Source organism: Pelodiscus sinensis, chromosome 6 (assembly GCF_052426305.1).
Source record: "Pelodiscus sinensis isolate ZL-2025 chromosome 6, ASM5242630v1, whole genome shotgun sequence".
NCBI lineage: Eukaryota > Metazoa > Chordata > Testudines > Trionychidae > Pelodiscus > Pelodiscus sinensis.
Window position 1 is genome coordinate 104,204,950 of NC_143057.1, and position 20,594 is coordinate 104,225,543.

General features: G+C 42.9%; 2 protein-coding genes across 4 annotated transcripts in view; one reads left to right on the top strand and one right to left on the bottom strand.

The window, feature by feature from the left end:
* TTC33 (tetratricopeptide repeat domain 33) overlaps positions 1 to 3,607 on the top strand; it is a 66,136-nt gene extending 62,529 nt beyond the window's left edge. For all 3 annotated transcript variants that reach the window (XM_006139485.5, XM_014581757.4, XM_006139486.5), the window contains one exon: positions 2,628 to 3,607. In XM_006139485.5, the coding sequence (XP_006139547.1) occupies positions 2,628 to 2,981 (354 nt within the window). In that variant the 3' untranslated portion in view covers positions 2,982 to 3,607. The remainder of the gene's footprint in view (positions 1 to 2,627) is intronic.
* Positions 3,608 to 7,238: 3,631 nt separating this feature from the next.
* PTGER4 (prostaglandin E receptor 4) lies at positions 7,239 to 19,886 on the bottom strand. Its single transcript, XM_006139483.5, has 2 exons — positions 18,180 to 19,886; positions 7,239 to 9,448 (listed from the first exon to the last, which is right to left on the bottom strand). The coding sequence occupies exons 1-2, from the start codon at positions 19,002 to 19,004 to the stop codon at positions 8,855 to 8,857; spliced, it is 1,419 nt and encodes a 472-aa protein (XP_006139545.1). The 5' UTR covers positions 19,005 to 19,886; the 3' UTR covers positions 7,239 to 8,854.
* Between the last annotated feature and the right edge of the window lie 708 nt (positions 19,887 to 20,594).

Consider the following 20,594-nt stretch of genomic DNA (forward strand, 5'->3'; position numbering starts at 1 on the left):
CGTCCCTGATTCAGCTGCTGCTGGTGAGTTTCAGCAGCAGCTGAATTGGGGATGCCTGCAATACAGCAGCTGGGGTGCTGACGGGTTGGTCCCGCAGCGCCGAGGAGCGGCGCTACGGCACCAACCCAGCAGCACTCCAGCTTCTCTTGGGGACGCCTGGGGCAGAGCAGCTGGAGTGCTGCCGGGTTGGTCCCGCAACGCCAAAGGACGGCGCTGCGGGACCAACCCGGCAGGACCCCAGCTGCTCTGCCCCAGGGGTCCCCAATTCAGCCGCTGCTGAAACAGATCAGCGGCTGATTCCAGGAAGCCCGGGGCAGAGCTGCTCTGCCGGGGGCTTCCTGGAATCAGCCGCTGATCTGTTTCAGCAGCGGCTGACTTGGGGACCCCTGGAGCAGAGCAGATGGGGTTCTGCCGGGTTGGTCTCGCAGCGCCAAGGGGCGGCGCTACGAGACCAACCCGGCAGCACCCCAGCTGCTCTGCCCCAGGCGTCCGGATTCAGCCTGCTGGTGAAACTGACGCTGATGGTCAGTTTCAGCAGCGGCTGAATCCCGACGCCTGGGGCAAAGCAGCTGGGGTGCTGCCGGGTTGGTCCCGTAGCGCCGCACCTCGGCGCTGCGGGACCAACCCGGCAGCACCCCAGCTGCTTTGCCCCAGCCGTCGGGATTCAGCCGCTGCTGAAACTGACCATCAGCGGCTGATTCCAGGAAGCCCCGGGCAGAGCAGCTCTGCCCCAGGCTTCCTGGAATCAGCCGCTGATCTGTTTCAGCAGCGGCTGAATCGGGAACCCCTGGGGCGGAGCAGCTGGGGTGCTGCCGGGTTGGTCCGGCAGCCCCGAGGGGCAGCGCTACGAGACCAACCCGGCAGCACCCCAGCTGCTCTGCTCCCGGTTCCCCGATTCAGCTGCTGGTCAGTTTCAGCAGCAGCTGAATGGGGGAAGCTTGTCCGGCTGCCCCAGCACTTCCGGGTTCCTGACAGTGCCGGACTATCAGGAGTCCCGGAGCATTGGATGCCGGACTAATGGAGTTTTACTGTACTTTGGTCAGAAGGCTTTGTCTGTGGTTGCTCTTAGGAGTCAAAATACTTTGGCTTGAAGGTTTTGTCAGTTTTGTGTGAAGAGGTACTGACTTTATAATGAATTTAGTTTTACTGTGAATTTGTAAGATCATAATAGGAATGCATATAGTAAATCTTAAATTCATTTGTATTTAAAATCTAATCAGTTGTACTTTGTGCTCCACATTTTTCCACTATTTCCCCGCTATTTCAGTAATTTGTCCCTTTATAACTAAGTGTAAAAGCCTTTAATTGAGCTGACATTGGCTCTTTTCCTGTTGCCTTCATTTTCTCGTGGATAATCTTTGAGTGCCTAGTACAGTACTTGGATTTGCAGGAGACAGCAATAATTTGGATTAGCAAAGGGAAGGGTGAACACTCAGAATAGATAGTATTCCTGCTTGGTAGGAAAGCTAAATCATTCACAGAAGTTATCCACTTCTTTGAACAGCTCTGCAAAATGGGAGAGTTTGTCTTTTTCCACAGTTCCCTGATTAGATCAGGTTTACATGATCCAGAAAGCTGTTTATTTTGTGGCCAAGATGGTGCATAATAGATCTATTTGAGATACATGTTAATTTAAATGGACAACGTGAACCGTGATTATAAATCCACTCAGTAATCCAGATTTGTCTTTTGAATTAAACTGCAACTATTTTCTCTTGCCCTCCTGTATGATTATTGGAAGGGAGGAGGAGGTCAGAGGAATGGGAAATAACAAAATAAAATGATTCTGACTTGATTTTTTTCTTTTAATTGATAACATAACTTTGTCATTTTCATATTAGTGTTAAATGCTCTTACGAGTACGTTCACGATGCATAATTATAGGGAAATAACACTTTTATAATTTTGGATTAGCAGCATGTGATCCTTCATCTGCATTGTGCTTGAAAGGTGTTCCATCATTTTTTTGTATAGCAGTGAAATTCTATGAATTGCTTGCCAATTATGTTTCTGTGCAGAATGGTTTGTGTTTTCGGAGAGAAAGAAAATTAGTATAGTGTGGCATTACCAACTAAGAAAGTTTTATATTTGATTTTGTTGGATTGACTAATTTGTATAAATGTTGTTACCTTGAAATATGTGAAAGAATATTATAGTCAGTCCTCTACCAAACTCTCATATGAAATCATAGAATTTTCATAGGGCTTGATTTTCACACAGTTGGGTGTGCAATTAGAATCCTTATTTGCATTGGTAATTAGCATAGTTGCATGCATGAAATGGGTATTTGTATGTGACAACTACAAGTTACATACCGTTTTCTTGAGAAGCGCCTAATTTGTTCATGGTCTATTTGTTATTGTTCTGATTTGTTCTATTTCACATAAATTAGGTATGCACATTCAATTTTCCAAAAATCAGATCCAATTAACCATGAATAAGCATTATAAGAGAAAATGGGAAGTGTGCTATAATTTAAAACTGGGTTGAATAGAGCAATAGAAACATACTGAAACAATCATTTAGACCTAAGTGGATTAAACAACCTAGAAGATTGTTTTCATCTCTTTGATTTTAATGTGTCAGTTAAAAAAAAAAAACCCACAAACTACTTTGTTGATTTTTAGGCAATTCGCAGCTTTCAGGTGGCCTTGCACATCTATCCAGTGAGCCCTGAACTATGGAAGGAGGACCTTTCCTGGGCAAGAAAGCTGCATGAACAACAAAATAAAGCAACAAAAACTAAGACAGCAGAGGCTGAGGCAAAAGAAGCAGATGTTGCTCATGAATCAATCCCAGACTATGACTTTGAAAGCGATGAGATTGTGGCAGTTTGTGCAGCTATCGCGGAGAAGGAGAAGACTGTTTCAGCAACTAAAACAGTGGTGATTGTGTCTGCTTCTGGCACAGTAGAGACCGTAACTGAGAAGGAGGAATGTTCTACAACCCCCGATGAAACTGCTTTTATTAGAGCCCGGTAGTACAGCATAATCTTTTGCTAGTATTCTTTTGAAATGTAACGTTTATTAAGTGTGGGATGAATTTTTTTAGCAGCAGTGTAACAGGGTAAAATAGAAGGGGTCATTATTTCTGAAATAGCTTTTTCAGAGAAAAGATTTTTAAAAGAAATTGTGAAAAGAACAGATACACAGACCTGAATTCCTGCTGCAACCATACTATCAACTAGGTGTTGATATTAAAACTCATATTGTAAGATTGCACTATCATTTGAAAACCTTGACTACGTTATCAAAACTGCTTTCATTCAACTCCATTTCTTAATTGCACAGATGAAACAACATCTGCTGTTTCTCCTGTAATTAATTGTCAGTTATTTAAAAAACAACTGGAAAAGAGCAAGTTGATATAAGTCTTACAGCTCAAACTTGTTAATAATTAACATTATAAATGTTGAAGATGGTGAAGTGAGCAATAATGTCTTCTTGCATGAAGGAGCACCTAGCGCAATTTTTGAGACTGTGTTTTATTCCCAAATTTGACATCTGATGGAACAAACCTTATTCTAATGTTGTACATTGTGTTGTATTTTGCATGCTTAGGTCTTGGACTTCTCCATATTGTAAATAAAGTGGGGACTTTCCTGCCAGTCACTGGTGGCTGATTATTGTGGGAGCAGGGTCATTGGAAGAAGGTATGCCCAGAAGGCAGATGTGCCCTTATATTTTTAGTATGCTATGTACTTGAGCAGCCTATTGTTTATTTTGTTTCAGAAAGTATTGAAAATGTATTGTATATTACTCTGAAATATAATCATTACCTTAAAAATTAGTATTGAAAAATTTTAGCCAGCACTTAAAAAAATATCCAGCTTCTACCCAAATCTAGAGTGTTGAAGCTGCAAAGCCTTAGCTCCAAGCCTCCATATACAGTTTTGTATAAGAATAAGATGCAGCTACACCCTCATCCCACCTTTCTGCCAACAGTGGTGTCGCCTTTTCACATCAATCAGGACATTTTTTTTCCTGTTTTCTTCTCAAAACCATATGCCATGGACAGGAACAGGGTGCTGCATTCCAAGGATGGGAGGCACGCCCTTGCCTTTTATATTGAGCACACTAAAGTGTTCTGTTGGTCGACACAACTTTTCGTCTCTCTTGTGGAATGTATAAAGGGCCTCCAGTTACATCGCAGTGCTTGTCGTTCTGGATCACTGCATGTATCAAGCTGTGCTATGACTTGGCTAAGGCTGTGTCTAAACTATATCCTTCTTTTGAAAGAGGGGTGTAAATTAGGCAGATTAAAAATGCAAATGAAGTGGGGATTTAAATATCTGTGCTTCATTTGCATAATTGCGTCACAGCGTTCTTTCGAAAAAGGGTATTTCAAAAGTGAAACAGTCATTTAGTCACGGTTCTTTTGGGGAAAAAAACCTCTTTTTTGAAAGATCCTGTACTAGGGTTTTTTTTCTGAAAGAACCGCGTCTAGACAGCAGTTTCATTTTCGAAATACCCTTTTTTGAAAGACGTTGTGACACGATTAAGCAAATGAAGTGCGGGATATTTAAATCCCCACTTCATTTACACTTTCAATCTGCCTAATTTACATCCCTCTTTCAAAAGAGGGACGTAGTTTAGACATGCCCAAAGGTGCCTGCTCTGCCTATCACAGTGCATTGCACCAGGGTGCAAGCCTTTCGGTGGCCTTTCTGGTACAAATTCTGATTCAGGACATCTGCAGGACAGCCTTGTGGTCATCTGTGCACACCTTCATGACTCATTATGCCGTCAGCCAGCAGTCATGGGATGATGCGGCGTTTTGCAGAGCTGTACTGCACTTGGCAACAAGTTGAGGTCCATCCAATCCTCTGGTCAAACTGCTGGTAAGTCACATATTGGAAAGCACATGAGCTATCACTCAAAGAAGAAAGAATGGTTACTTTTTGTAACTTGTTCTTTGCAAGGTGTTGCTTATGTCCATTCCAGACCCTCCTGCCTCCCTTCTGTTGAACTGTTCTGGCAAGAAGGAACTGAAATGGGAGTCAGGTCATCAGGGTACGTACAAGGTTAAGAGGCATCATCACAAGAGTCTCCACAGGTGACCTGATGACTACTGCTAGGGAAAAAAATCTTCTGATGATATATTGGAATGGACAGCACATCTCAAAGAACAACCGTTACAAAATGTAAGTAATCCTTCTTTGTATATTTTCCATGAAAACATCCTGTATACTAAATGGCTTAACGTAACTTTGTGACCCAGTTAGAAATTGGAGAGACAAATTAAGATGTAGGCAAGCATTTGCAGCTCTTGGAGACAACTGTGATCAATAACTTAACCCACCTTCCCCCTCTCATTAAAACAAGCAAGATTAGATCTGATCAGGAGAAAAGAGGTGCTTTCCAATTAAATTTGAAAAGAGATAAAGTGTGGATGAAGGTGAACTGTTCAGATGACATAGGCAGCAGAGATGGTTGTCACACAAACAGTGGTGTGATAGTATGAGACAGTTAGTGCTAGAAAAGTATGGAGGGGAATACAGGAGATTTCAGCATCACCTAGCCGTTTTCTCCAACATGATGGGCAGAGGTTGGGGCCCACATGAGAGAACTAGTAGTTAGCTGAGGCTCAGTTCAGTCTCAGGTTATATTGGTAGGTGTGGGAAGGAATGCAGGAGGTTATATGACTGAGGTAGTGTCATGCAGATTCACAACTTTAATAGATCATTTAGATCAAGTTGGGCAAATTACAGCCTGCGGGCCGAATCCTGTCTGCATGGTTATTCTCTGGTGGGCCCCAACTTCTATATTTACCTGTGCCTCTGCAGGTATCAGGGGATTGCAGCTCTTGTTGGCTGCAGATCGCTGTTGACAGCCAATGAGAATGACAGGAAGTGGTGTCAGTCTTTGCTGCTTCCTGCTGCTCCCCAGCCCTGCCTCCCCTTCCCCCCGCCACCACTACCTGTGTCTGACCTAGGAGCTGTAGTGGAACAGGGCAGTTCATGCAGGCCTCCCCTACCGGTGCTCTCTGAGCAAGCCAGAGGGAAGAAGGAGGGGGTCAACACAGGCCTCCTTTGCTGGCACTCTCTGGGCCCTGGCTGGGAAGAAGGGCCAACTGAGTGAGGAGAAAGGGGAAGGGGTCATGCAGGCTCGCCAGCCACAGCTACACTGGGCAGCCCAGTAGTGCAGGAAGGGGAGGTGCCAGTGGGTCCTGTGGAGGGTGGCGGGGGCTGCGCTGCACAGCCCCTGTGGTGCTCCTGAGAGGGGCCATGGTGGACTCTCCCCTCCCTCCAGTCCGGTGCTAGGGCAAGGGCTGGAGGGAGGGGTTTAGGGCAGGGAGACCACTTAACCTGGGTCAGTGGTAGGCAAGATGGCGAGCTCCATCCCCAGCTGGCCACTCTGCTGGTAGTAAGTATCACTACCCCCAGTAGTCACTCTGCATGATAGCTCTCCCCTGCGCTTGCTGTTCCTAGTGGTGATCCTGTGAGAATAGTGTTCCTCCTGTCTTTGCCCCTCCCTTTTTATGTTATGGAAAACAATCAAATTCCAGGCACATATAATTTTTCTGGCACAACCAAACCCTGACCTTGCTTTAAATTAGGAGAAGAGGAAGCTGCATGGTATGGTGGTCCTACCTGCTGCATACCTAATTTTGTGGCCCTAGCTCTTACCATTTAGGAGTTCTTTAACAAATGGACTCACAGACAGACACACAACAGGCACACAAATCTCTAAAATATATACATAGATTTGTTCCCTGTGCAGATACTTATAGACTACTGGTGGGCTGCGTCCTATGCTCGCTACGTTTGCCAACCCCCTCTCTCTGGCTGCTTTGACTTTCGCAGCCAGCGAGCATGAAAACATGATGACATCTGTTGCTCGTCAGGAAAAACTCTCTCTCTCTCTCTCTCTCTCTCTATATATATATATATATATAATACAGAGAGAGAGAGAGAAAGAATATACATATCACTTCTGATGCAAGTGCTTGTGTGTGCAGGCTTACCTTTCACTTTCTACCTTTATTCATGCACGTAAAACTCAATTCATTGCTTCAAAGTTAAAGGGTCAAAGCACAGCCAAAAAATTTTATGTAATAATTTTGAGTGAAGACTGTAGTATGTTTTTGAATAATTCATCTAGCTACATTCCAGTGCACCCAGCACTGCAGGGATTGTGTGGGATGACTCCTTGTTGATGGTGATAGTTGTGTAGCTAACTTCCTTTGCAGTACTTTACAAATGGAAGGAATGGAGTACATTGGACAAGCTGTTAAACAATGTTTTGAAAGTTCTGTTTTATTAAGATGAAAGCCAATGGGCTGGCATTGAGTGAATTACACACACAATTAAAGACATCCATAAATTTCTGAACTCAAGCGGAATGTTTCCATTTAATTGCATTCTCCAAAATAATTCTGGTCAGTACAACTGTTTCTTAAACATATTAACATCAGGCTCAGAATTTTAATTACAATAAAGCAATTCACATGAAAACACTTTAAGCAACATAACATGCTTCATAGTTCTTTGACAATTTTTTCCCCAAAGATCTGTAGAGAATTTATGTCTGATACAACAACACTGCTGGAACAAGAGCTATCTTTTAAAACAAACAAACAAACAAACACAAAACTTCTTTTTAACACTGGTCAACAGTTATTTTTGGTAATGGGTTTGTTGCTACATCTTAGTAGTAAATAATTTTCCTTGGGGCTAAGAACAGGAAATAGAACCATATACCCATACTTTATAATGAAGATATTCATATTATTATTTGATGGAATAGCAGATCAGACAATCATAAGATTATTTTTACTAAAGTAAAATGATAAATGTTATGAAAAATAACTTTAGTAAATTGGTGATTCTAAAACTAGAGTGAATATTAAAAATGTTAACCAGGAATTGAAAGTTTTTGGCCCCAGTCCCAAAAGCAATTTATGCAAATGCTTAATTTTATTCCTGTGAAGAGTCCAATTGAGTTCAGTTGGACAAGTCATGTGAGTGACATTAAGTATGTGTGTAAGAGTATAATGGTAGGGTCCTTTGTACTTGGAAAGGAGAAATTATGTTCTGTAGATAAGCATTCACAGAATATAAATCTGGCTTTTTTAGAATGTACACACACTGGAAATAATATTTTAAACTTAATGTGTTTTCTTTTCTCCCTTAACACAAAATGTTCCCATTTAATTAAACAAGTTTTCATTTGTTCCCTTCTAGAGAAATAGTTCTCGCTCTACCTTTAAATTTGTATGAAAATCAAACCTAATTCAAGAATGTCTATCAACAGCCAGCCATACTGGGAGGAAAAGAAGGCTGGCAATTGTTTGTATATTCCTTGTATTAATAATAAACCTTCTCATAGAGAAGAATAGATTTTTAAATATTTTCAATCATGATATTTACAGCAATAAAAATTCACATTTTCACACATTAGTGAGACTTATTAAAATTGTACATATCTTCCCACTAACTACCTCGCCATCAGCTCTCTAGTACCCAGAGACTTAAACCTTTGATAGTTTAGGGTGAGGGGGAAGAATATATGTTTCTAGCATATTTGGACAAAAAAATGACAGCTCTTTCCAGCCACAGAGTCCTAGCAGCAATCCTAGGTCACAGAGCAAGACAAGGCAATAACAGTGTATGCTTCCAAACCCATTAAACCTGTCTTCTATGTTTTGTGGTAATAGGACCTGATTGTAGCAGCTGCTCCATGGTATGATCCTCAGTAGTCGGAAGAACTGTACCCATCCCATGGCAAGAGAAAAATAGCCCTTCAGAGTGTACATGAGCCCCTGTTACCTTTAGCAGGCAGAGCGCATGTCTATTGCACCAGTTTTTCCAAAGTATTGGGCAAGGATCACCTGTGTGTGATTCCTTCCATTGCTATATACATTTTTCTGATAAGTTCAATGTTTCACTAGGAAAGGTGACCTGGAGGGAGCTGCCTTTGGGTGTAGAGCTGGTATCGCCACCAGACCTGACTTCATTCACTAGACAGACACTCTCCGAGTCCTGTCCTTGGAAAGAGTCTGAGGTCTCTGAGCTGCGTAGTGTCCGCACTGATGTAGTATCACTTTGAGCCAGACCACCACTGGCTCCTGGCAGCAGCATGCGACCCCCAGTGCTGCTTTCACTTAGCTCTGGAGGGTAGAGCAGTGTCTGTGAGGTGCTACTGATCTCTCTCAGCTCCCGGGAGATGAAGGAGGGTGAGTGGCTAGACATAGCAGAGGAGGTTCGGCAACCATCTGCACAGTTGAAATTGCTCCCAGAGTGTTGCCTTCGAGCTCCGCCAATGCGGCAAAAGAGGCACTTGATTTTCTCTATGACTTTGCTGAGCACTGTCTTACGGAGGAGGATGTAGACCCATGGGTCCAAGATGGGGTTCACTGAAGCAATGCGGATGGCCTGCAGATCAGGGTTTTGACTGATCTCCTTCACTAGGGCTGGCCTGTACAGCTGGTTTACAAAGACACGTACCTGCCATGGGGAAAAGAGAGACCCATATTTAGAGTTCAATCCTGGAAACAATAAATGACATTTCAAAATAGAGAGCCGGCTTAGCAATTGCATGTTACAACAAGGGGAAGATTAGCAAAGCCAAGCTTCTCATGTCAGTAGCAGGTTTACTTTTGGAAAGGTCAAAGATCAAGGAAGGAGCTCTGCTGTACATTGACCTTTTTTCCTTACTCTGAGGGGAAGAACAGCTCTCTTTCCCCCTCCTCATTACTACTTATACCTCTGAAGTATCCTTGTGTCAAGTTTATAATTTTCAAATCCCGGGTTGTTTTGTCCTTCTCTTTATTACTGGACCCAAATTCAAGATTCAGGCTCAAATTCTTCTTTAACCAAATGTCTTTTGCTAGCCAGGAGTACTGGGGGAGGCCATAGGTCAACTGAGGAGATCTATCTAATCATTGCATATTTCCTCTAGCAAGGCTCTCGTAATTGTATGTTTAAAACCACACGAAACCCACATTGCCAACTATCAGGCAAACTGGTCTCCAGAAACAAGCCCAGAGTTGCCTCTTCCCTAGTTTAGAACTATCTGTACTGACAGCTTCCATTATTAGAGCTTCAAAGCAATTGTTTAATACCCTCAACATTCCGCTTGCTGAAGCTTGTTTCAAGAAATGCTAACTGCTGCCTCCAATTGCCAGATTTGTCAGATGATCCCAGCACTGAGCAGACCTATTTAGATCTTCCCACATAGGTGTGCATCTGGGTTTGGTTGGAAAGGTGCAAAAGTAATAACCCTAAAATGTTCAAGATGTTCAGTGAAATTGCCGGGATACAGAGGTTAGTTTAAATAGTGTTTCTAGGTAACCACTCAGAAATTTTGTAGTGAATTAACATTTGATTGGGGTCTCGTGTATCCACGGTAACATTTGACCATTCAAGCTCCTTTCTTTAACGAGAGGGAAAAACAATAGCACAGTTCTGGCTTGTTCATTAATGATCCATTCTTGTAATCACTGCTGTGCAAAAAGTCCAGTCCAACGCCCAGTGAGGTCAATGAAGTTATCTTTCCTGTGACTTTAATGAGTACTAGCTTGCACATGTACAGTTTGAATAGTCTGAAGCTGAACAGTTTCAAACCATAACTATCAAGACTTGAAATGTGTCCCAGGAATAGGAAAACCACTGGAAAGCCTTTCCCGTGGAAGTGCCTGCCTGCTTTGCAGACACTATCAGTTAAGTATAGTAGGGATGTTAGTGTGTCATTGAATAGTCATGTAATTGCATGAAATTTGGTTACATGACTATTCGATAGTCCTCGGGGACAAGGCCGGCAGCCAGTGCAATCCACCCCCACTCTTGGGGAGCTCCCTGCCACTCTGCTCTACTGCCTATTAGAGGCAGCAGTGGGGGTGGCAGGTGGGAGTTGCACTGCAAGGGGGGCCAATTTGAAAACCAGCTCGCTGCAGACAGAGGCTACTCTGTGGGATGCAGAACAGCCACTGTCCGCAGGGAGTTTGGACACACTGCCAACAGAGGCTGCTTTGCAGCAGCCTCCCCTGCCCTCCCCTGAGTGCGAGTAGGGAGGCAGACAGCACTGCTGAGCTGGTGCTGGGGTGAACCAGCTTTTGAACTAGCTCCCTGCCTCTGTAGCACGTAGCAAGGGGGGGCAGCCAGCAATGCAGGAGGGATAGGTAGGCGGATACGGTGTTTATGGGGAGCCTGCTTTTAAAGTCAGCTCCCCATGGCACCGGCCCCACCCCCTTAAATATCTAGTACCGATAACCGATTTTTTGAAGTCTCTTCTTTGTATTGACTTCTGAAGTGAATGTCAGGTTTTGGCCCAGCTGGATGTGGTTTCAGACAAGTAGGTAGATGAGGGTTTAAATGAAGCAAAAGAAAACACAAGCAAACCTCTAAAATCATATTTACCAGAAGAGTTGTGTGTGAAACAATCCAAGACTCATGAAACATTTCACAATTCCTTTTTGAAAGATTTTTCTGCCGTATAGTAATGTGAGGTTTGGCCTGATTCTTCCAGCAAAAGAATTCAGAACTTGACTTCATGCCACTTTAAATACATCAACTTAAAAAATAGAAAAGCTAGGTCCTCATCCTGAGTGAGAATCTGAGTCTTAAGTGTATCACTGAAAGAAAGTGAGTATGTGTGGGTTCCCCTGCTGTCCTATTCAAACTGTAAAAATCATTTTCTGAGCTCTATGTAATCTATATTCAGGAATGCATTCTTTTACCTGCTTAGGATTAGTTAGTTAATAGGTTGAGATACAAGTATCAGTCATACTTGATATAAAAGTACTATAAAGAAGATCACTATCAATATAACTATGAATTAGTTCCGTTTAAGGGTTTTTTTATATTAGGGATCAAAATGTCAAATCTTCTGATCTGAGTGGTCATCCATTTGTATCAGTGCTTGAGGAACAATTGCAATAAGACACTTATTTAAACTGTATTTCATTTATATATTAAAATACATAAAATATTGCCAATAGATGCTGGGCAAGTTCTGTAGAATTACATTGACAAAAAACCTTCACCATTTGGCTCGGAAAACTTATTTTAGTGCAATAAAAGTAATCCCATTATCTGACTACAAAGTCTTGTAGAGAATCTTTACCACTAGGTGGCACAGCTGTCACACTTTAAAAGTTCCTCTTCCTATCTGTAGTTTGAGGAAACATGAAGCTCTGTTACTAACTATGGACTTCCTTTGGCAGGGAGAGGTACCAGGAAAGATGTGCCATATACAATTTAAAGTTCTCTGAACACAAAACCAATGCCAGCCACAAACCAGGCAGAACCGAAGAGGTAGGCTGCTTAACTCCCACACCTCTGAGATGAACTTCTGCATTGAAATGCTATCATCTCTTTTACACAATGTGAAGTGGCAGTCAGACTTCCAGAAAGCAGCAGTATTAGCTTTGTTTGACATCTGTTCCTTGGTTTAAAATGCTGTTTGCAGAAATTCACTTGGGGCATGTCTATACAGCAGGGCAAAAACCGAATTAAGCTACGCAACTTCAGTTATGTCAAGTGCATAGTGGAAGTCAAAATTGCTTATTTCGGCTTTTGGCGCTGTCTACACAGCAGGAAGTCAAAGGAAGAACACTCCTCCTTCAACTTCCCCTACTCCTCAAAATGAAGGTTACAGGAGCTGGAGTAAGAAGTCCTTCAGGTCACTATTATTTCAAAATAATGGGCTGCTATGCAGACGTGTTCTTTGTGTTTTGGAATAATGTCAGTTATTCTGAAATAATGCTGTTGTGTAGACATAGCATAACAATGCTGCTGTTGTTTGTGTCTAACTTATTTTTGCAAAATATCAGCATTATTCTCCTTCTCCAATCTCAGAAATATAAAGGTTAAATTGCCAGAGAAGATTTTTCTCCTAATCTTTTCCTATTAGGAGATTTTTTTTTAAATGCAAAGGATTTCTTCCACAGCTAGTTCCATATGCACTCTGCAAAAATATATACATCTGTCTTGACACAGACTATTTGATATTTACTGAAGGATACTACACTGACAGGTAGGGCTCTATAAGACAATATTTTGTGGGTAGAAGTAAAGTCTTTATTTTCCTATAGTCCCTTCCAATTAACATTTGTACTGTGTGTATGCAAGATGAGGAAGACTTCACCAAGGGAGGAAACACTATTACTGATACATTCAACTGATATAACAGGGACATCCTTGAAAGAATTGGTTAAAACCACTCATGAGAATGTATTCTTTTTCCAGTTTTAAAAGTTGATCTTTTTCATTCTATTTTTACATAGTTGTAAGTTTGGATCATCAATATAATTTGAAAGATTAGAAGATAAATTTAGTTATCAGCTATCAGTGTCTGAACAGGAAGGTCATGTACTTTGACACATCCCTTTATGTTTACCTGGCAAAGCATACTGTAATATGAGAATCTATCATAGTGCTGATTAAATGGTTGGTGATGATTTCCAGTCTCTGACACTGTCCGATTATATTGCAGCAAATTATTCTGAATATTCCACTGATAGATATATACTAAAGACTCTAAATTTGAGCCTACTTTGTGAAAACTTAAGTACACAGCTGTTACTACATCCCCAACAAGCCTACACCGTATCTTTTATCACAAAATCCAGTGGCATATCAAACTAGTTTTACTAGTGCTTTCCCATAGCATATGCATGTATCATTTATTAATCATATGTCTGACAAAAAAGAAACTGAATGGATCTTCAGTCATATCTTATGCAATTGAATTAATATTCATTTACAGCATCTTCCACAGAACAATGCTGAAATGCATATAATGTTTTGGGAAAAGTTGTCTTTTTACAAGATGTTTGATGAAGTCAGCCTTGCTTCTTACAAACAACTATCCAGCCAATCCACTCTATTGCCTTAAAGCAAGGACCACTATCTACCAGAGTTAGTTTGACACTTGAAGTTGTCCAGTCTGAAGTTCTTATTAAGCAAGTAGTAAATTGGGACTGATCAAATCCTGCCCCTAGAACAGTGGGCAGGATTTCTAACTATAGGAAGCAGACAGTGTTTTAAGGTGTATTAACAAACTGCTTCTTATAGTTGTGTTGAAATTGTTCTGAAGTTTATTCCCAAGCGATTACATTCTAGAAGCACTTGGCTGCTACTGCTTCTGCTCACACAATGCACGAATCTGGTTTTTTGCTTTTTCTTCTGACTAAAAGTAAATATAAGTGGCAATTTTTACCCATCTGAAGTACCATCAAGTGCTTTTTATGATAGTTATAATGCTGAATAAACAAAGGAGTAGCCTTCTACCCAGTTTTCACCTGCCCCTCATAAAAAACTCCCTATGTCATATATTAACGTACTATAAATAAAAACCTATTTAATAGCAAGCAGGAAAAAATTGCAGTTGTACAAGCCAAATAAGCTTTGTCCAACAAGAACTTAGTATTTGACATAGCTGATCATGCCATTGCTCCAAAATTTAATCTGCCATCTCACCTCTGGCAGCGGACAATCCTGAGACATCATAGAAAAACAAACAAACAATATTATCCACTGGGCCAATTATAAATTAAGTTGTAAATCTCCTTTCTAGCACCCCGTTAGGGATCAAATGTATGCAGCAGAACAGAAGATTTTATTACTCATACTACTTTAGCTTAGCAAGCTAAATTTATTGTTAGAGATTAAATGATTTTGTCTTTTTTTAAAAACTGCAGCAATACATTCCAACATTTGATTATCAAGTATCTCTTTATTCTTGTGAGAATGTAAAAGCAAAATCACAAATACTAATCACCATTATGTTTTCAATCAAATCCCCTCTAATATCACCATTTACTGCCATTTTCTTGTAATCGCTTATATATTTATTTTAAGATGAAGTGACCAATGATGAATTCAAATAAAGGTCTGAGCATACAGTCTGTATTTCTTCCTATCTTATTTCTTAACTTTCTTGATCAGACTCTTCACCACGCCATCCACAATAACTTTCTGCAAGTTTAGAATATGTGGGTGTACGTGAAAGGTTTAGATTATTTTTGCAGGTGTACTTTCCTGTTGGTGTTGTTGGTTCACTTTACCTACCTTCATGGTCTTTTGTTTTCTCGTGTCCATCTAAAATTTCTTACAATATTCTACAGATTTTATTAACCAAATTCATTTAATGTCATCATAAAACGTCACTGATTCACCATTCAAATAATTACAATACTAAAAACTCTGAGTTCTGAGTATCCTGTTGTTTAACCATTCTTTAAATAAAAACTTTATTATATCTTGGTTATTTTGCTTTTCTTAAGTTTTTAAAAGCTCTTTTGTAAACCCACGTAAATAAAGTCCACTGGATCCAGCTCTATTTATCTCCTGAAAGAGCTCACTCTGAGAAAGTTAGATAATATGATTCTCTCCTACAGAAGAGACCCTATTAGGTTATGGTTATTCAGCTTCTGTCACCAATAGGAAATCAACTCATCAGAAAATTTCATAGCCATAAAGAAGCTTCTGCATCTGCCTTATGTGATTGTGGAGTGCCACTCAACAGAATCGGCATGCTCTTCCTTATCAGAACATATTATTCTATTATTCTATTCAATGAGACTCTATCAGTTTCCAGTATAGTGAGGTTTCTAAGTTTAATCAACAGGATCTGCACTGGCTCATAAAATGTATAGGAAGGTTAATTATTTTCCAGTTTTTCTGCCCAGTGATTGCTTTTAAAGGTATACTGCATATTCATATCTTCCCTCCGCTATTCCACACCTTATTTCCTTCAGAAACTCTAAGGACATGTTTACACACAAAGTTGGGCCACTTTTAACTGTGTAACTGAAGCAGGCCAACCCTGAAAGTGTGGATCGGATATAATGATATAAAGGTGCTCATATAGCTTAGGCTTGGTCTATACTTAAAAGTTGCTGATATGGCTTCATCAGGTATGAAAAGGAAGTTTCCTCCAACCTAGCTCACATAGCACAGAGCGCTGGTGTTCCCACAGCTATGAAAAAACCCTTGCCAGTTGCACCCACACTACAAGGCTATGCCAACACAGATTTACACCATTAGAGTCCCTTTAGTGTAGACATGGCCTGAAACAGATAAATCACTACAACACCTATGTGTAGATCAGCCCTTAGGTCTTACCTGTGCTGCTAAAAAAGGTGTGTTCTTACCTCAGTGTAATTAGCATGCATGAGCTATTCTGAGTTAAAAACAGTGATGATTAGGCACTTTAATTTTACTATGAGGTAAAGTAGGCAAAACCACCCTGAGACAGAGGTATAGAGCTGTCCTCTCTTACCTTGTGGTAAAACTAAAAGTACGTCATCTACACTCTGTTTTTACCTCAAGGATATGTGCTATCCTTAGGTACAAATACCGCACTTTTAGCAGTGAAGACTAGACCTGAGATGGATGCAGCACATCCTAGCCCTCTTTTCTCTTGCATGCAATCAGTGGGCTTTCCACCAAAACCACTTACCCCTCAAGACCATTCATTTTAACTGTCAACAATCTGGTGGAGCCACTTCTGCCCCAATGTTTTGGTTATTATTTCTGTAAAAGATTTTCCAGCTCCTAATGAAATTGAACCACATCGCCTTGCACTGAGACTTCTTAGTTCTCCCGGTCCTGCAGATGAATCTCGGTATCACTTTGAAAAATCTGCCAGGGACCTTGAACTGAAACCTTTCACCTACTTATTTATATTTAGCTTTCAGATCCTTTCTGTTGCATTACCTATATCCCTTCCAATAATATGATATTAAAATATTTTCAGGGTTGCTGTTACAATGTCAGCTTAATTGAATTAAGTATGGTCAGTCTAGTGTCAGGAAGTTAATCATTATATGATCTGAGTTTTGATTGAATAGGAAAACAATACCTGCAGCTTCTGATCCCGAGAACTGTACTTGAACCTGATTTGTGTATGTGTGCGCGCACACACACAAAACCCTGATACAAAATCCATGCTTAATTGAGCCAGCCTTCCAATTCTGCAAGCAGTAACACATGGCAAAGTAAGCAGGTGTGCACTGCAAAACACAAGGCTGAAGGCCAAGTGGCTGCAAAGTTCCAGGATCCAGGTACTGCTACACTTCAGTGACTTTTATACATGTTAGTAATGTGGCAAAACTGGCCTGACACCTGCAATTATACCATTTACCTGAACAGTTCACAATCCTAGTTGACCAATCATATGTCACCCTCATTATGTGGCGTTCTGGTATAATAACCCTGATAAAAAGCTATTCCAAGATAGCTGCCAGCCACAGTAAACTCCATTACAATTATCCATATTCTAAAACCACCTCTTTCTAACCCCACTCAGCTCACAAGATTCTGTTTTGGGAGGTTTGCAACTATACATGGCTAATTGCTTTTTTTCCCTTCATTTTAATGTATCTGAATCAACAAAGGAAAGAAGTTTGTCAAGTTTTATTTGTAATTTTGTATTGAGTGGCAAGCACTGACTGAGCCCGGAACTGGTACTGTTTTTCCTGGAGGTAAGGTGGAGGACAAGGTGTAATTCACTAATCAAACATTGGATCTTTACTGCCATTGAGGTCCATGGCACCAGTGGTTGTAGCTGCAATGTTAGCCAGTCTTCAGTGATAATGCCCAGGACTAACCTGTGATCTCTAGATTACATAGGGTCAGATTCTGCCACCTTTACTCTAGTTGAGGAATCAATAAGTGTCCCCACAAATTAAGGCACAACTCAAGGAGTGAGGGTGCTAGAATTTATCCCTATGACTGTAAACTCTTCAGCTTTTTTTGTGCTTTTTGTGCTATATAAATAATAACTTTGCTCTCCCTTGTGTGTTAAGAAATGCCATACACCAACAGCAATACTGCAAATACCTTTAAAATGCATTAAGTATTCTCAAGTACAGTCCTGTCCCAAACCACACCCGCTTAAAATTTGTTGAGGTTTGTAAGGTACCTTCTAACCTTGCAATCCTGTCAAGACTTTGCTATGGTATGTCTATGAGATATTGGGGAGGCCACTAGTTTTTTTTTGTCATACAATGTCAAAGGCACCTGGATAAGCATTTTTTTTGTTACGGTTCTAAATCAAAGTAAGTTTAGATTGCTATGCCTGTAGGATCTCATTAGAATTGTTTTAGTGGCTTATGAGAGCCCAGGAAATAGAAGGCTTATCCTATAGCCACAAATTAAAAGGAGATGGGTGGATTTTGCCCCAGAGGTCTTAGTGGGGGGGAAGATAGAAAGGGCAGTACATGATACTCACCACCAGTGGAATAGAGCAGATGAGCACAACCAGGGAGGTGGCAATGAGCAAAATGACCATCTGGATCTCTGCTCCGGCCATGCGACGAAAGCTCCTGCGCCGGCGAAAATCAGACAAGCGGTTGGCGGTGTTGTCTGTGCCCAGGGAGGTGCGTCTCATGAACTGGCGGTGCATGCGGATCAGGGCTACACACACCATGACATTGCAAACGACTGTGACCATGATTAGAAAGGAGCTGAACCCAGCATACATGTAGGAATAAGCGGCATGGGTAGCGTTCTCAGTCTTCCAGTCTATGAAACACCAAGTGTAGGGGTACTGGTAGGTAGACCTGCCCAGTCCCATGTTGGGCAGGGCACAGAACAGTACATTGGAGACATAGATGGCAAAGAGAGTGAGCCCTGCCAGCTTCTTATCCACATAATGGTTGTAGAAATAGGCATGGTTAATGGCCAGATACCTTTCTATAGACATGGCACAAATGATACTGAGCCCAGACAGCCCAAAGAAAAGGAGGATGAAGGAACTGTATTCACACAGTTCATCTCCACCTGGCCAGCGGTTCTGCAGGTATGTGGCAATAGTGACGGGACTCACCAGACAGGTCCCCAACAGGTCAGTGATTGCCAGTCCACACACCAGGGTATAAAAAGTGGTCTCCTTCTGCTCCTTCCGGGACTTGCAAAGCACTACAATGGCAATCAGGTTGCCCACCACCCCAAAGATGAACATGACAGTGGGGATCGTGGGAGGGGGCCTGCTGCCCCCATGCTCACTGGTGGAACTGTTCACTATTGTATATATGGTGGTGTGGTCAAAAGACATGATGATGAAAATACTGCTGTTGTGGGTTGTTAGGTGCCGATGAAAACAAGAGTGGATCCAAAAATGTAATTCAAAGACAGCCCTCCCCTCCCTGTCCCACCCCAAAAAACGTCAAGGAACAAATTACTGTTCAAGACAAGTGAGTCAATTTAAAAAATTCTGCATTTCAAGGGAGGGGCGGGGGAGACTTAAGAAGCAAGCAAAGTCAAGAAAAAACAGACCTAATGAAAAGTGGAGTGACACCTGCACACACACAAAACCTCGCAATTCAGAGAAGCTGCAGTTAATGTTGTTGGGTTTTGGTTTTTTACTTCTAACAGCTTTCGTGGTGGCTGAGCCCTCTGTCTTTAAACAGGTTCTTGCATTTTCCAAAGTTCAGCTTGGAATCAGATCCCGGCGTCTGAGCGCGCGACTTTTACCTCTCTCCGGTGAACGCTGCTCTTTGCCGTGCCCTTACCCCTTCGCTTTGTAGAATCAAAATCTTCCCCGGGTCCCTTCTGCAATAGAGGTTGGTTCAGCGGGATCCTGCAAGCCTGGCAGTCGCTTTCCAAGCCCGTGTGTATCCCCGCCTGCCCACAGCGGCTGCTTCCCGCTCCTTGAGACGTGGAAATAAGAACGTCGAGGGGCAGGCGCGGGGTCTGCTCCCACTTCCAGCCCTCCCCGGGACCCGCTGCGGGGGGCTCGCGCAGGGCGCCGGAGTTATAAAAGCGGCGGGCGGCGGTGGCAGGTGTGTGTCTGTCCTCGCAGCAGCCTCCGCGGGATGTTGGACGGAGCGGCTGTCAGCTCGGCGCGGAGCCTCCCATGCAGCCGGGCGCTGTGAGCTGTGCCAGTGGCTGGCCCTGGCAGCGCATCCCTCCGCCGAGCATGTGCTGCCCTCCTTCGCTCGCAGGCGGGGCGGGCGCTCGCTCCCCTCAAGTTTTTGCCGAGAGGGAGGAGGTGGAGGGGGCAGCTCCCCGGGGCTCCACCCAGCCCCCGCGCCCGATTGGTCGGGGCTAGGAGAGCACCGCCCGCGGGCGCCTGCGTCTCGCCAGCCACGGCACAACCAGGCGCGGGGCCGCGCGGCGAGTCCGGGCAGCCGCTCTCAGGCGCACGCTGGATAGATCCGTGGGCTCCTGGATAGGGGGCTGGTCAGGCCGCGGGGGCACTGGGGCCTGGGAGAGAGACCGGAGTGAGACCGGGCTAGGGAGAGAGAGGGGAGTGGGGCAAGGGAGGGGGAGGAAGAAACCAGAATGGGAGGGGGGGGGGTGCACTGGTGACTGGAGGAGAAAGACCACAGTGTGGCACAGAGTTGGGATTGGCAGAATGTTGGAGAATTGGGGGCAGAGAGAGCATGACTCCTGGGGTGCGGGGTGGGGCAGTAGTAGGAGGTGGGGGGAGGCAGGGCCAGACAATAGAGTGGCAGGTGGTTGTGGCAGGCCAGGTCCAGTGGTGACATCCCATGCTCCCTGCTGAGCCACCAGTGCCATCCTGAAGGCGGGGGGGGGGGCTGAGAGAGCATGGGAACTCAGGAAAGCCAAAGCTACAGGAGTCACTCTTAGGAGGGAAGGGAGCGAGCAAGAAGTGGGGGAGTGGCGCAAGGGAGCCACAAGA

What these genes read in the sequence shown, in the direction of transcription:
- PTGER4 (XM_006139483.5), bottom strand. Translation starts at nt 19,004, where the DNA reads ATGTCTTTTGACCACACCACCATATATACAATAGTGAACAGTTCCACC. An exon ending in TCTGCTCTATTCCACTGGTG is followed by an intron (nt 9,449 to 18,179) that starts GTGAGTATCATG and finishes TCCCCATGGCAG; the next exon opens with GTACGTGTCTTTGTAAACCA.